Source organism: Neopsephotus bourkii, unplaced genomic scaffold, assembly GCF_033783945.1.
Source record: "Neopsephotus bourkii isolate Nb327-2 ecotype Australia unplaced genomic scaffold, CSIRO-AGI_Nbou_v1 NB_951, whole genome shotgun sequence".
NCBI lineage: Eukaryota > Metazoa > Chordata > Aves > Psittaciformes > Psittacidae > Neopsephotus > Neopsephotus bourkii.
In genome coordinates, this window is record NW_026901445.1 from 3,434,340 (window position 1) to 3,452,077 (window position 17,738).

The window sequence follows — 17,738 nt, forward strand, 5'->3', positions numbered from 1 at the left end:
GTATATTTTAAGTGTTAAAAGCAACTTGGAAAGCTACTCTAACAAAGCATTATCTTTTTAGAAGAGATGACATGTAAGGGTCTAGTAAATTATGTTATTTGGAGCATACACCTTGAATTGAAGGAAAAGCTTGACTTGTAATAAGTAATCCACTGTGAAAATCGATCACATCTGCCAAAACATGTTTTCTTTTTACATAAATTCATTTAATAACATTTAGTTTCTTTCAATGAAGAAAAAAAGCCAACAAGGCAAAATGTTTTGGAAGGGAAAACAACAGAAACCATTCCAGTGACTGGGATGCAGCAGAGTGTTATTAAGTGAGAGTATCTGGGCAGTTTCTAGCCCCAGTCACTCACTGGAAATTGTATAAGCAACAAGGTAAAATACATTCCAATTAAAAGACATAGACTAGAACGCAAGATTTATATTAGCAAGCAAATAGGTGGCTATAAGATGCTGCACTTCGGACATGTTTTTTTAATAATGATATGAAATACTGAGAGAGTAGAAATAAACAGCACATGTGTGGGTTAAATTGAAAACAGAACAGAAAGAAAAGAAGAGACAGTATATTTAAATTAAAATTAAAAGAAAAAAACCCCAACAAACCAACCCAAACCCCCACAACAAAACCAAACACATTTCAGCACTTCTGTGTCTTGTAACTTAGAGGAAGAACAAGGTTACTGATACCATTTTCTTGATGAAATGCATTACTGGAGTGCAGAGAACAGTAAAGAGCAAAACCCTTGTTTTTGTTTTACGAAATAGGGATTGCTCATTTCAGCACATTGTCTTGTGTACATTTCAAAAATCTTGTTTCATTCTTTGAACAAGTAATATTTAGGGACTACAGACAGCTAATGATGCGAGTGTCTACAAAGTACTATTAAACATCAATTTACGACGAGTTCTATATGGATTTAGAGAATGCCAAATGGAGAAAAGGAACTTGAGTAGTAAGAAAAAGATGATCAAAGAACACATCTAATGGTTCACACATCATACTATCTGCTGGTGTCTCAAATGCATTATTATACCAAGCAGCCCTTAAAAAGACCCTTTTATTAGAAAAAATGCAGCAATCTAAACCCAACTATGAAATGGCTTGCAGGATTAGCTATGGTTGGGTTAAGATGCTACCATTACTGCACTTCATGAAGAAAAAGCATTTTCTAATAGAAATACTAACTCTAATTCCAGTCAGAACCTGCTTCCACACACTAATGTCCAGCATGTCTCTTCAGAAGACAGCCATTCAAGAACTTCCTGGTATATTATTTCTTACGCTTGCACCCAGTACTTTAAGTTCAGCTGCATTTATAGGTATCTTTCTCCTGAGAAAGCTTCACAGCAAGAATTAAGTTTGTGAAAAATTCTGCTCCAAGGTTAATTTTTATCATTACATGGACATAATAAATTCTTATTAATGGTGCTTTCATTGCACCAATTTTTACAGTTTGTTTTTCACTCCAAAAACATCATGGAGGTAAAAATGTTGCCTGCTCTTCCAAAACAGTTACATTTGGACGGTATTTCACATGAGCAATCATGCTGTCCGGTGATGTGTCTCACAAAATTCACCACAGTAGCTAGGAGAGTTTAGCTGTGTTTTTGCTGAGACAAAAATTGCATTTTCAGACATATAAGGGAAATCACATATTGAAAGCAAATAAAGAAGAAACCTGGTTCATAAGATAGCATTATCTCAGGCTAAGTGCAGACAGTATAAGCCAATGTCCGTAAGTCACTGTTGTTCACTATGTTCGGTTTTGTTCCACAATAGCATAAATAGCATTCAAAGCAGACAATTATATAAGGAAGAAACAGACTGTCCATTTTAACAGGCTTACAAAAAAACAAACTTAAAGAGTCTACTATTTCTACTGTGAGCTACCTTCTTTGGAATTCAATTCAGCTATGCAGGCAGATCACTTAAGAGTATACTGCTATCTACCTCCCTGGGTCAATATACTTCCATGCTTTGTAGTAAACTTGCTCAGAACTCAGTTTAATGACTATTGACTATGGGCCTTCCTACATTGGAGATTTCAGCATTTAAGTTACAAGTCAGACAAATCATTCAACAACATTGATCTTTCTAACCACTTAAAAAGTTTTGCCAACTGACTCATGCTTGCAGGGGATACCCTTCATTAGTGAGGCTGGTATCTCTAAGATTAATTTTTAGTTGCCTCCTTTACCGTGATTCTCTTTGGGTTGCTCAGACCACACACATCCGTTCTCTTCTGCACTACCTTCGCATAAACAACTGGAGACCACATATTGGCTGTGTATGGTCCTGGAAACCAAGTCATTAATTCAATTCAATTTCAGAGCTAGTACTTCCCTTCTGAGGGACTGCAGGACAACGGTAATAATTTCTTTGAGGTTAAGGCTAAGTGGTCCTGTTGAAAGGGATACCAGGCATATCCATTATAAACCAGGGCTTTCTACTCCACTAAGTGTATGATTCTAGAGGGTTAGCTTTTCAAAGAAAAGCAGTGTTTCCTGCTGTGTGAAATGTTGCCAACAAAAATTAATTCAAGTCTACTATGCATGGAATTTAACGGAGAGATATGGATGAAGTTAACTTGGCAGTTGCTAGCTTGTTTGGGCTGCCTTTTGTATATGGCTTTTTGAGAGGAACTTTAAAGTGTCACTGGGCACCATGGTCTCAAAAAACTAAAAACAGTCATGTCCAAATCTGTAATCTAGCATTAAATAACTGAAGAATAAGCTGCAGCGTGTTTTCCATCTACTAAAGTAATTAAGGAAGAACTTTCCTATTTTAAAATCTTACTGGACAAAATATTCAAGACTATTTTATAATATGAATTATAAGTAGTTACTTTGAGTATTTATTTCAAAACTTGCCTTTTTTTACTGGCAGAAAATTTCACTCATTCTACCCAATTATAAAACCACCTACATCTCTTGGTTTAATCTACTACAACTTGCCAACACCTTATGCTTCAAAGCTATTCTAGCACTCCACACCTGAATTAAAAGCAACCACTTATCAATAAATAAAGCCTTTTAAAAAATAGACAAGGAGAGCTTCCCAATTTATAGTTTAACTAATATGTTAAAATAGAGTACACAATACATACTTAAAAAGCTTTTTGAAGAGAAATCCTGGTACTTTGAAACCCCCTTCAAATTCAGTGTCACTTTCTTCAGAAAGTTCCTCAGCTGTTTGCTGTTCTTTGTCCTTCGAACATTCTTTTTGCCACCTCCTAGAATGACACAAGGATTCAACATTCAATCATGGTACAGAAAAGATTCCATATGGAAATTATACTGAATTTTTGAACAGGTAAAAAACAAACCAAAATGCATTCTCCAGTGTCACATTTAAATAGCAATCTTTTGGAGGAGAGAACTAGGGAAGTAAATGCTCAAAAACTACTTAAACACTTTAATTATCTTGATTTATATCCTGACCTAACTAGCCAAAAAGAGGGAGAAAGAAATCACTGTTAAATTTTTTCTCAAACAACTTCCCAAGAGACAGCTACTCTCCCTGACATTTTGCACTACCAACCTGGCAAACAAATCAGAAGATACCATAAAACATCTCAAGCACTGCTTCAAGTCCTTAAGACTTCAGCCATACTCTTATGTAGCTCAGCCATTTCAAAGCAGGTATGACTGGCACAATACCACAACAGCACCGTAACTCCTTTCAGCCTGGTAAGGGAAGTGCCTTCTCCACTACAGAAAAACCCTGTCAGCTAAAACTGCTTAAAATCAAATTTGATTCAAGGTTTCTGCCTTGAACTCATCAGTGACTTTAAAAACAAACAAACAAACAAACAAAAAAACCCACAACAACAAAACCCAACCACCAATCAAAAACCCCCAGGCAATAAAAGTCTAGTGTTCTCTTTGTATTTTTTAAGTACATAAGCATTCTGGGGGAAATTAAACCAATGGCGCCTGTCTTCTTAAGGACACTTCTCTGCATTCTGTCATATGAAATGAGGTGAAAACACTAGAAGAGACTTTTCTTGCTGTTAGGTCACTCAAAATCAACTTCCACAGGAACTGCAAACTTATCACAGTGGCAGCATTGATAGAGTTTCTCTTGCCCTCATGACCACTTACTCCAGTGAAATTTGAACTTCCATGCAAAGGCTTCCGCATCTCTGGCAAACTTGTTTAAAAAACCCTTGGGTCAGGAACAAGAGAACAGGGGACAAGTTCAAGACTTCGTGTATAAGTCACACAACCATATGCCCTTTCTCATGAAGGCGAGCTAATTATGGCATGTTTCTACATCAGCTTTTCACTAGCATCTTTCGAGAGAAAACAGTCTGCCCTTATGGAACCAGTCACAAACTTGGAACTCTGGTATTGTTTTAATAAGTGAAAATAAACACCACCATCTCCAAATATACTCAACAGTAACTGCCAAAAATGATTGCACTGAAAAAACTAAGACAACACGACGCTGGACAGGTGCAGTCAGCCAGTTTCATTGGAATATATTTGATCTCTTAAGTCAGCAAGTTTTCAGAAGCAAAAAACTTGATGGAGGAAAAAAAACCAGCACATGCAAGGAAAAAAAACAAAAGGGATAGTCTTCAATTTTCTCACTAAAAACTAATGAGCTGCTAACATTTATAATCAACTGTTCTTACTTCATTATATGAAATTGTGTATCAAGTGGTAAAAAACCCCAAACAATTTACTAAAAATAGATAAAGTCTCAAAGTTTTCCCCACAGATATTTTACCTATCTCTCCTAACACAGGAATAGAAATCTCTACCTTAGACTAGCAGTCTGTTAAATGTTTGGTTTAGGAAAGTAACACTCATGCTCTGGAGTCCAGCAGGCAGATACGATACATTCTAGGGGCATATCATAAAAACGCACTTATTTTTGTTCAGTACTACAACGCTGTGCAATGAGACACATCTGTTCACTTATTATTCTGAGTTCCAGAAAAAGACGAACGATTCAGACTGACAAATGCTGACAGTCATTGCTTCAGACTGTCATTACTGGAACTGAGACATTTCAGAACTTAATTATTTTATCTGAGTTATGACAAGACTTAAACCAAGGAAGCATACTCCTACTTACCACACTAAAATCAAAACAATTGTACATGACAAAGCTTCCGAAGTGACAGCTCAGTAAAAAATCCATACTAAACTCATGCAGGGCAATAATTTGCAAAAGAGGTTGCATCTAATTCTATATTCCAATATGAACTGTCACTAGCGAACAGTGAAGCTTCAGTCTCCCCTGGGAAGAAACAGATTGCCCTCTAGCGTACATACAGAAAAAGTGATCCAGCAGCAACCAAGAAACCAATTTCTGAGATCAGCTCGTTGCCTTCCAGGGATTAATATAATACCATTATTTCCTGCAAGAAGTGTGATCAATGATGGGATTTCTCTTAAAATACCTAGAAAAGATATAGGTCTCGAATTTGATCTAATAAATCATGCACTTAATTTTCCTAAATACAAGCTGATTTTATATACACTGTATATTACTTTACTGAAGTTTATAATTATACAACCTGCAGTATTGAAGGCTCTACTACTCCTATGACTGTTTCAGAGATCTGGAGGATATTTTGTCCTCAACTACCAGTTCACAGAAAAAGCAGCAATTTTTCATTACCACTAAAAACTTTCAAAGTTGAAGAAGCTAGTCAGTTTTTGAAGGGCTGTGAACTTAAGGCAAAACATTGCATTAAGATATTCGACACTAGAACCTCATTATCTTCTTTAGAAAAGTGTAGATATCTAAATGGCTGAAGCAATGTGAGCTCAAACACTATTTGGTACACCAGGGCAGTCAGTCAGTTATCACTCTGGTCCTGTACCTTTCCCCAGAAATGAAACTTTGTAGGGAAAATCAGAGGTAGCTTATATTTGACTTAAGTACACAGAAATATATTGACTATTTGGTCACTGTATTCCTTACACACCTCAGTTTAACATCATTAGTATGCATAATGAATCTGAAAATACAGGTTCTGCTGTACCACAAGAGCCTCTTGAACGTAAAAGTATGACCTTTGAGAAATCTATTTTATGTTGTCCATGGTCACAGACAAAAATAAAATTTTATCCTGCAAGTGCAGTATGAAAGCCCTATATCATACAATTAAATCTTTCTTAATATAAGAATGTATCCTGATACTAAGCCCATTTCCCACTTACTGCAATACCCTAGAAAGAAATTCTACATTTGAAACAGTAATGAGCACAATTTGACTTTTTTTAAAAAATACAGTCAGGAACCAAGCTGAGTGTTTAATATAGTTTGCATTTGTGAAGTACAATATGTTTTCTATTTTATATAACTAAGAATCCCTTACAGATTATTCTAATTTGCTAAATTGAAGCATTCAGCATTACTTTTCTGATCTAACTTTTTATGGTCTATATGGGTGGATTTAATTGGAATGTCCTAACAGATGAAATAACATGCAGTTAGTACCACAAGTCTCCGTAAGTAAATTAAGACTGATGTAGATGATTACACACTTGAGCTTAGAATGAAAGGTGTATTTGGCAAGTGAGCCAAAATATATCTTCATTTGTGTCTTGGCTTTGTCATTTTAAAGAGCAGTTAGGATGCTCTAAGAAAGTATCTTTCAGGAAAGGTAATATTTAATCCTTCTTTAATTTATAACTCTGAAACATCAAGAGATTCAGTGACTCAGATACTTCAAAGACAGCTAGTACATGAAAACTGATCTGATTTGAGAAAAACAACTTATTTCAAAGCAAATTTTATTTTTGGTTTGATTCCTTGTATCAATTACTTTGTGCACTGATAACCACAACTTCCAGCTTCTCAGCTGCTTAGATGTCACTTGGGATACATGGAAAGGAAACAGTTTTGCTTCTGAGCACTTGACAGCAATTGAAGGATTCAAACAAATGTACTCCACAAACTATACAGAATACACAAGACAATGCAGATATGGCACTTATTTCCCATAACATGTAATTCCTTTGCTGAAGCAGCAGGCAGTTATGCACTGACAATTGCTACGGTAATAGTGACCAAAAGACTGAGCATTTTTTGTTCTGACTCCACTTATGTAGATAATGTATTAGTGATGTCAAAAATGTAACATATAAATTACTTACTTCATAAGCAGCAAAAAATACTTGGATATACATATGCTTTGCATTTCAGTATATGTAAATGAAAACTTTAACATGCAAAAGAAAAAATAAATCTTGGTAAGTTGCAGTTTCCACATCTGCAAAATCCTGAGGATAATACAAGAAAACCATGCAGCAGTTTTCTTATTAAGAACACAAGAAAGGTTCATTTCCTGTATATTTAACCTGTATACAAGGTTACTTTTATTTTGTGATCCTATGCCAAAGAAGCGGAAACCAAGTGCATTTTCACTCACTCCACAGTCTTTAAAGAAGGTGGCTCTGCCATGACCTGACCATTCCACCTGGCAGAAGACAAGAAGTCAAGATTCCACCAACAGGAGTTCTGAACACTTGTAGACCAGGGTGGTCACTGTTAAGTATGATGAGATTTACACTGATAATATAAATGTTGATAGGGATCAAGTTTCTGAGACATTTTGCACCATCTTAGAGACCTGATCCTTTGGCTCCAGCTGGCAATAGCCGGTATGAAGGACAGATGGGAATGATGATATGCTATTTTACACTGAATCTTAACCTTTTAGATGCTTTACATTATCCTATTTATTTACCCTGTTCTGCATAATCTTGATGTTACTTGCAACTGGTCATTATTCTTGCAAGCTATGATTCACCTCAGACATTAACCTTTTAAGAACAGATTTTTCCCCTGCATGTCTGCAGAGCAGCATGGCTCCAGTAACAGTAACTAGAGAAAGGCAAGACCCACACAAGGGGAAATAACTGAAATTACTGAGTGTGAGCTGTATTCTGTATAGATAACTTTTCCTGTTTCATATTCCACTGATCTCATTTTGCTTTGAGTATTTAGATCAACCGCCACCAGTATCTTTAGAAAGAAAGGAAAGAGCCAGGTGCTCTCCCACCTGCCCTGTTTACTGCAGATAACACTAGATCCTGTTCTGAAAGCAGTCTCTTGTTCTAGAGATGCTCTTTAGTCCCGCAGTCAGCTAATTACCATGCTTCAACATCAGTGTAGCTTCCCCTTAACACAGACCAATCTCTTCAAGTCCCATCTGTGAAAAGTTTTAATGTTAAGGAAACTAATTTTCAATCTTTAAGAGTGTATTTGGCAGCAAGCACAAGACTAGATGTTCAGAAGACTAAAGTAATCCTAAAGGATTTTCCCCTGCCTCTCTCAGGAGTAAAATATACCATAATCTCACCCATTTGTTTGCATTCAAAAGTAAAACTGACATGAAACAAGACATAAATGTAAGCAAATGACAGCATTTCTATAGCATTCTTAATATGTTTCTTAATTCACTACATTTTATTTTCTCATGGCATTTCCCATAATGAAGATTACCTGGGGATGTCAGCATAAAAACATCAATGTGGACAGCTGCAGCTTAACAGCCACAATAACTGTAGCTATGAAATTTTTAAGAGATGTAGTGTTTTGGTAGCAATTACAGTTATTGATATTTCTAAAATTCATTTAAGCTTTTATTGTAACTTTAGTAACCAAAAGAAATGTAGTCTATGATATGACTTCGCTAAGGATAAATTGTCACAATCTTAACGTTATTAAAAAACGTGTCTGAATGAATTTAAACTGTGAGTCATATTAAAACTTTCAATCAAAATAAATTACTCTTGATGAAAATGCTGAATTAAAAATGATTTAATATTGGTCTAATTTAAATGTGAAGAATACAGTTTTATTCAATAAAATAGTAAATATTTCACCAATTAAGTACAATTAGTTTTTGTTCATGCACCCAATAAAAAAAAACACTTATTTTTGATCCTTTGGACTTTGTTCAGATTAGCCTCTTACCAAAATCTATTCAAGAGCAGACTACAGAGGTAGTCCTTAAGTATAAAGCTGTCAATTAATTATTAAATTATTTTTTTACATATACTGAATTTTGGGCACATTCATAGTTCTGCAAACAACAAACACACTGATCCACAAATAACTTATTACTGAAAGATCTGTAACAATCAGAAAAATCTAACAGCAAAGTCCTAGTAATTTAAAGGTATATCTTACTCCTTTTGGAAGGGTATGATCATTCTGACCGGCTTGCTTTCCTTACTTTAACTCTTAACAGTGTATTACAGTCACTGCCCCTTGCTTGCTCAACATCATTTGTTAATGTTATTAATAAAAATATCTAGGACTAACCTTAGTCTCTGTTTATAATAGTCTTCATCTCCATCATCTCTCCATCTCTTTACTTTGTGTTTCTTCGAGGTATGCTCTTCATCCTCAGAGCTTGGAAAGAAGTCGGCATCATCTTCATATTCTTTAAAATCTCTCTTTACCAAACATTTTCTTTTTCTTGGCAAATTCCTGAGTTCATAATCAGAATCATTCTTCACATGAGAAGATTCCCGCTTTTCTTCCTCTTCCGTTGCTTCTGGATCAAAGAGCTCCTCAACAGGTACATACTCAGACTCCTCACTATCATCCTTCTGTTCATGCCTGGACTTCTTGGTGTCAGGATATTTCTCTTCTCTTGGAATCTCTGCCTTGGATTGAATCTGAAGGGCATGCTTCTGAAGTTTCCTAAGGTGTTTTTTTAAGCGCTTATCTGCTTTTGACAGAGCTTTACACTCTTTTTCCTTTGTAGTAGATGTGGGAGCTATGCGCTGAACAGTTTTGGCTTGTAATTTCTTCTTTGCTCCTTTGTGAAGGGGTGATTTCTTTCTTTCAGATGACAGCTTAGCTTGGTCTGCTAAGTACTTTTCAAAATCAGATGTTTCATTTAGCATTAATCGTCGTGTTTTCCTCTCTGGCTTCTGAGGTATTTTAGTTCCAAATGGAGTCATCTGGCCACTACGAATAAGCTCATCCCACTCTGTTTCCTGAACAGGCATAAGTGTACTGCCAAGACATGACGGACCAGGTTCTACAACAAAAATCAGAACATCATCATGCTTTTAACACTTTCTCAATAACTCAAACATAGGAAGGAACAAGGGTGTTTCCAATTCTTTCCTTCCATCCCCCATCCCCCACCCCCCCCCAAGCTGCATATGCATTCAGTTCACTTTGTGAATGCCCCATCCCTGGATGTGTTCAAGGCCAGGCTGAACAGGACTTGGAAAATCTGGTCTAGTGAAGGGCATCCCTGCCCATGGAAGGGTGTTGGAACCAGATTTATCTTTAAGGTCCCTTCCAACCCTAACCATTCTGTGATAACTTAGATGTCCAAATTATCATACATAATACTTGAAACTCAAAAAGAAAAAAACAACAAAACATAAGGCCCAAAACTTCAGACTGTAACTTTTACTTCAAATTACTTCTTGAACTTAACATAGGAAACATTTCACATGCTATCAAGATGCAAGTCCTTCTGAAACAAAACACAGCAGAAACTACCACAAAATTACAGGCCCCCATGGCATATGAGCTCTAACGTGCTCCCTATGCTGTCAATTCAAACCATGCCACTATCACTACGCTCCCATATGCAGTAACATTACCCATTTCTATTTTGTTATTCCTTTTTCAGTCCTATCCATAAGATGGAAATTTGACATTTCTATTACCATACCAGGACAGACACAAATCTTACAAAACATGTAAGACTCTCTTCCCACATGCTTCAAAAAAAAACAAAACTCACTTTCCTATTCTACAAAAGTAGTATTAGGATTCATATTGGCTGCACAGCACATAGTCATAAAAGAGCATTTTAGTTAAACTGCATGCACGATTCACGACAGATATTAACACAAACTGTAACTTGTCTGAAACAAAAGATTGGAAAAAGCTCTTAAATTCAGGAAGCTGAAGAGGATTTCAGCCTGAAATCTGTTATTAGGGTCCAAAATTTCAAAACAACTGCATAGGAACTGCCAGCATGGCATACTACTGGATATGGTCCCATTTAAAAAACTGTATTTATCAACAAAACCTGTGTAAAATGTAAGAATGATGTATCAGGCATGAAACTCCTCCCTCTTCACCCCCTTAGTTTCTCCAACTACTGGAGCTGCTTAACTCCATTTTTTCTGTCCTAGACTCTGTTCACTTCCTACTTACAATTCATCATACTGTGTGCCTGAATTATACTGCGCGAACCCATGCAAAGAAAAAGGGTTAAGGATGCTTTTCGACTAAGAAAAGTTTACTGAGGTTTTGACTCCTGTAAGTTTTGCTGAATCAGGAAGGAAGCATGAAGCTTCTGTGAGATCTGGAATTCACTCCAGACACATCTGCAATGGACAAGTTGCATGAAGACTTTACACCTCTTCAAACAATGTAATTCAAAAGTGGAGAGCAGATGTCAATGGGGTCCAAACTTGCTTGCAGAATACTGCAGGTTAGTGAGTAGACACAAGCCAAAGTGGAGTTTCAAAATCCAAGCTCAGTTTGCAGACAGCAGTGAGAAAAAGCACCTTGCAAAATACTGAGAACAAATATTCTCCTTTGGAAGAAGCCTTATTTTTATTTATTTATTTTAAATCACAGTGCAGCCTGACAAAGAGAAGCACTTCCCCCTTCCACTTCTAGTGATAATCCCCAACAGTAAGAAAAAACAATTTTGTTAATGCTGATTGATAGCATCCAGCATATAGAATGTAATTCAATCATGATGTTAGTCATCTTTATCAAATTAGCTGTGAAAAAATGTTGGGATTTCCAATTTATTAAGCCCAATACTCTAATGTGCCTCAGCCATCCCTACTGAGCTGAACATGGATTAACATCCATTTTTTAAAACTTCCCACATGAATATGTCAAGATCTGCAAGTCTGCAGGTGCACAAAATAAGCATTCTTAACTCTGCCTTTGAAAACAAACCACTGAAATGCATTTCCATATTGGCAATGATCTCACAAACTAGCTTCAAACAAAGCAAGGCACTACATCAAAGCAGAACAGAACTTTCATCCTTCTCCCATACCTTCATTTTCCTCAAATTCAGTCTCATTTACTGGATCAAGAATCTCTGTTCCAACAAGAATTGCTTGGAGGTGCTTCTGTTTTGCTTTTATCTTCCTTAGCTGTTGTTCCTTGAATCACAAGTAGATACGTAATTTAGTTTTAATCTGGTTCATAACCACGATTTCGTTTTAAACAAGACTTACATTACTACATTTTCAGTATTTTTCCCAGAATCTCATATTCGTATGTTTACAGTATGGCATTTGAAACAAAAAAGTGCATAGAAGTGTCACCACAGTATCTGTTTCCGACCAACATAACACACACAATTTTGTGTGTGCAATCTTCTTATATGTGTAGTAAGATCAGACTGTTTATACACACAAATTTCATGTGCACATTACACATTTTTCTGTATATATTTTGAGGTAATTTTATGAATGTGCCGATTCTAGTGAAGGAAGCCCACTAAGCAGATTAGTGAGATGCACAGAGAAGACCAGAAGATTTATGTTTTGAAAGACTGGGTTGATGGTTAACAAGCCACTAAAACTTGCTATAAGACTTAGTAAGACTTATTTATCATCCCAGAAGTTTTGGAATGTTTTGTTAGAAAGAAATGGAAATTGTAAATTAGTCCATTAACCTAATACAAGTTTGTACACACTTAACTCAGGAGTGGTGACAGCTAATTTATCAGCAAAAACTACAAAGTAGAATGACTTTAAAAAAATAAGTGAAAAAAAAATCAACATTACAGATGCTGTAAAGTACAGTTCATTACTGGTATGAAAATAATTAATAGCTAGCTCTTCTGCTACACCTTTTATCGGACTGCAATATTCTCAACTGTATACTTACTGGTGACATTGCATTTCCTTGGTGTTGCTAGCTTTCATTTATGAAACAAGAAATTCTAACCAGTAAAACAAAGACATGAGCAATGTAGCTTTACATATTTGTAACTTTGTAACTCTATTCTTTGGAAATATTTCCCTATGTAGAGAGGTACATACTTCAGTAAAAAACGATTTCATGGCAAAATGAGCAATTTTTTTTTTGTTTTCTTATTGGTGAAGAACAGTCACTAGCTTGCCCGTGTCTTCATAAGCACCTTTCAAACCACAAAGGGTAAGTATATTAATGCGTGGTACAATGTATTATCTCCAGTGTATGCACTATTATCCATGCTACCAGAGTACTTTATATCATAAACCACTTGCTGTATGACAGCTCTAAGGAAATAGCTGTCTTGTACCAGTCATTAATTTCCCATTTGTCTCAATAACAGAAGAATTCAGTCTTCTTTAACCATTTTTTCTGATACTACAAAAGGAAGAGTACTGAAAGTCACTTCTCCATGCAAAAAGTAACACAAGAGCAGCTTCAAATACAGTGCCCAAGTCCAAACAGCCTCCAAAACTCTTGAGGTTCACAGAACCACTTTTACAGATTATAGTTTTCATAAAGGATCTATTGTTACACATCAAGGACTGTTAGAGGTGACCAACAATGAAAACATGAGGTTTGAACTTCCCCTAAAAGTAATGCATAGTTATATGCATAATTATTACTATTAACACATAAATTACTTCATAATAAAAAGTAATATGAAAACAAGCAAAATACAATTACATGATCACTTGTTAGTGATACGTCTGGTTTAATGCATTTCTTCCCTCTACCTGTTCCTACTCCTGTACCACTGTTCAGTACTGCCCCCCTCACCCTCTTCATTAGCCAAATTGTGAGAACAGTGTTATCCAAGTTGCTGAAACAATAAAGGTTAAAAATCACACAACTGAATGAGTTGGTGACAAATGGCCTGAGACTGGGAGGAAGTGTCTAAGTACAAAGGACAGTAAGTTTTTCAGTCAAGTTTATCATCAGAGAAAATATTAGGATGAATTTCCATCAGAAGTCAGCTGATCAAAGTGCTACATTCCTGACAAGGAGAATGTTTTCCTTCATTCAAATCTCTTTCTTCCTATTTACAGCTGTTCAGGTCTATTGCTTACATTACGCTGGTGCCTGCCAGATTCCTCTACGAGCTCCTTCAATTTGCTACTCTGGCAATAAAAACTCTGGAGTGGCTTCTGCCAAATCAATGAATTAATATTGTTCACAGAAAGGAATGTTGTGTACCAGTACAACAAAAATACAGACAATGAAAAGAGGATTAAGGAAAGGAAGGTAGGAAGTGAAGAACAGAACAGCCGAGATTTAGGTCAACTATTAAATCACACCCTAACAATGCTTTGCTAATTCTCCAAATATTGCTGGGAAGGATCTAATTAAGTCAATGAAATTAATGCAAGTCAGTCTTCTGAGCAGGTCCTGGAATTTCAGTTTTACAGCTTGCTCTGAAACTAATACTAACAAGAAAGGAAAACAATGTAATCCAATCACCTTGTTATATTTTTGCCGTCTTACAGAATTTAGTTTTCTGTTTATATGTTTGTTGTCGTTAGCCTGAGGTGAAAGTTGCTCAATAATTTTATTTATTTGCTTCAGAGATGTTGTACATGACCTGAAAAAAGAAGAAGATTGCAAAGTACTGGTCAATTCTATAAAGAAAAACAGCACATTCTCAACTCAGACAATTTAGAAATTTCACAAAAATTAAGGTAAGATTTAAGAAAGCCTAAAGGTAAGTTTCTAAATAAGTACCTTGTACTTAAACAACACTGGAAATACTAAACAATTTAAAAGACTGTACATAATAAAATATTTTTGAACAAAATTTTGCTAATACTAGAATTCCAAACGCAAGGAAACTGAACAAACCACTGCAGTATTTAGTGCTCAAAGTCTGATGATGACAATAAGCAAGTGATAGTTGTTGCTTTTATTATTCAAGGTAAATAAAACACAAACAAAAAGTTTAAATGGGAAATCCCATGTCTTCATTTTCTGAATCTGTTTATTTGTTTGATGCCATTATATAAGGGTCTATTTCTTTTACCTTTACAGTATCTCTTTGAAACAAAGAGCAGATTACATAATACAGTTTCAGACGGACTAGCTCAAAGAATTAACAGTACATCAACATTAATCTTTCCTTACTCATGCACTACTTTTTTTCATTTTTGCATACACAACCTGAAATTCAGGTTGAACCACATACTATAACCCAGTACCTGTTTCTGCTGTTAAATTCCACTGTCGGAAGCAACAGATTTGTTGACTCAAATAGCAGAACATTTCATAACGATACACAAATTAGCATCTCAAATCATTATGAAAAATGTCAAAGAAAAATCTTTACAAAACCTGCAAAGTAGCCATTATTTCTCTCATATGTAAAGAAAAGCACCATATAAGCCTCCTCAATTGTCAGTGAGGAAATTGTTGGGCCACATTTCTCTCCAGCTCTACTCTGGATTCTACCACTTTTGTCCTAGGAGAGATATTCTACCAGCTCCCCAGCTATCGCTGCCATCTTCACTCCTCCATTCTCTTTCAGGAGTTTTGAACTATCTCATCTCCTTTCTCAGTCTTCTGTTTCATTGCTGTGAAGTATACTATCATTTTGTACACCTCCTATCTTTTGACTCTTGCTTCCTTGGCCCTAGGGTGTCTTGACATACCACTACTGTCCTCTTCCACAGGCCTTTATTTAACAGGACTGTGAGATCTAAACAGAATTTAACTTCAACTATCTTTTATTCTCCTCCTTCTGCTTAAATTTGTGTGTACTTCAGTCATGCAGCTTGCATTATGAACTTTGTGCAAACTACTCAAGATCTCTTCCTGCCTGATTTTACCTCTAGTCATGCATTCAACATGTTACGAGACTTTAAGCAACTCCATCATGCTCTACTCGTATGTCTTTACTTCTGTTAGTTCCTCTGCTCCACAAGCCAGCTATATCCCTGCTAATCTTTTCCAAAATCAACTTTCAGACACGCACATTACATCTTATGAGATGAGGTTCTACAGGCCTGCATAAAACTTTTGCATTCCTTTGTGTAAATATCATTTTACAATTTCAAGTGGACAACAAAAATAGAGGGGTAAGAAAAATCATAGGAAGCCTTCTAAAGAAAAACAGGAAAATTGACGTGTCATGTACCACTCTTTCAACAACCACATATCCTAACTGCAGTGGTTACACTGCTCCATTCTTCTTCTCAGCGTCCATCTTATTCATTATAACATCTGAAATTAGGTTCCAATTTTTCAAACTCAATTTCACATCTGGACTTCCAAACTGTAAAGTTAACAAAGTGCATATAATTAAACTTCTGCATAACAAGAGCTATGCAAGAGTTCACATAATTAATGGAGGCCTACAGCACTCTTGAGGACAAAACCTCAACATTAATGGAACAGAGTGACAGATGCACTTGTAAAATTATTTACCTCAGTAGTTCACACAGCAACTCTACAATGAGACTAGAAACAGAAGGGAAATCTAAGATCTGAACTCAAAAGATTAGTCGCTCCTATCCCACAAAGTCTTTTACTATCTATATACCATGTTAATTTGGCATTTGATTATTTTAAGATGTCATTAAATACTTCATACAAGCATTTGTGATAAGGTTGTTTTGGTTGTAGTACACTCATGACAGGGAGTCACCCAAGTTACAGAAAGCACATAACCAGAAGCAGATAACCCTATGAAGCATACAGAATTGAAGAAGTGGTACTTTTTCTGACTATAACTTTCACTGATAGAATACAATGTTCTCCTCCACTGCCCAGAAAAAAAACCAACTCCTCGATAAGATAGGACACAAAGCAGAAAAAGGAGATGTGCTGTCCTCTACTGCCTTGATCCATGAGTAAATTATTCAAATAAGACCAAAGAAGCATTTCTCTGATGTAAAAAAGATTTTTGCCTTTTTGAAAAGGTGGGTGACTCGGAACATGTTATCTAGTGTTTTCAAAACATCTTTTCATCTTCCAGCTTTTAAAAACACAAGACACCAAGCTTTATCAGACAGTCAGGAACAGAATAGAACAGTAAGAAAGAACACTATTTACCTTAAGTCATCCAGCACTGACTGATACTCTTTCTCTGCATCACCTATTTTTCTTGCTTTATTAGCTTCATTAATTGCATTATCTACTTGCTGAAGAACTCCTTGCTCCAATACATCCTGGTCATAGACATCAATTCCTAAACCTCTGAGCTCAGCAGCCTGTGCACTATATGAGATGGTCTGAATCTGCTGCCTGTCGATCTGTAAAATGGGCTGTCCTCTTCTGGGCACCTCCAAAGGAGCAGCCATGGAAGTAGATGGCTGGCTGGAAGAGCTGGGAACTCCAACACTATTATCTAGGTCACTGTCACAAATCCCATTTTCTTGTTCAATTCCCAATTCCCCATCATTATGCAGGCAATTATTGCTTGAAGTGGTAACAAGGTCTTGTTCATGGACACTGTCAGGCAGGTGGCTGTTGTCTGTTGGCATCCTCTGTGCAAAGGCAACAAAGAAGAACCAAATAATCATAAGGCTGTTCACATACACAAAGCTCCTCATGAAGACCATGCCCACAAAAAAAGTAAACACAACAATGAGCACATTCCTTGAGAAATTCTTGTTTCAAAACACCTAGTAGTCTACTCCTCCCCGAGTCCTCCACCCAAAGGCTTCCTCACACCGATTTCCACAATCAAAAGGAAAACATGACCAAACTTTCTTGAAGACAATTACATGTAGTACTACTGGAAGACACTGATATCAAGACAAATAAAACAACCTGTAAA

At 36.2% G+C, this 17,738-nt stretch overlaps 1 protein-coding gene across 1 annotated transcript in view; it reads right to left on the reverse strand.

Annotated features, from left to right (window-relative positions):
* The window catches only part of ERCC6 (ERCC excision repair 6, chromatin remodeling factor), a 39,472-nt gene extending 21,961 nt beyond the window's left edge, over positions 1 to 17,511 (reverse strand). The window contains exons 1-5 of the mRNA XM_061358854.1: positions 17,012 to 17,511; positions 14,429 to 14,549; positions 12,039 to 12,147; positions 9,305 to 10,031; positions 3,117 to 3,242 (exon numbers count right to left, since the gene is read on the reverse strand). Of these exons, the coding sequence (XP_061214838.1) occupies positions 3,117 to 3,242; positions 9,305 to 10,031; positions 12,039 to 12,147; positions 14,429 to 14,549; positions 17,012 to 17,511 (1,583 nt within the window). The remainder of the gene's footprint in view (positions 1 to 3,116; positions 3,243 to 9,304; positions 10,032 to 12,038; positions 12,148 to 14,428; positions 14,550 to 17,011) is intronic.
* Positions 17,512 to 17,738: the final 227 nt, after the last annotated feature.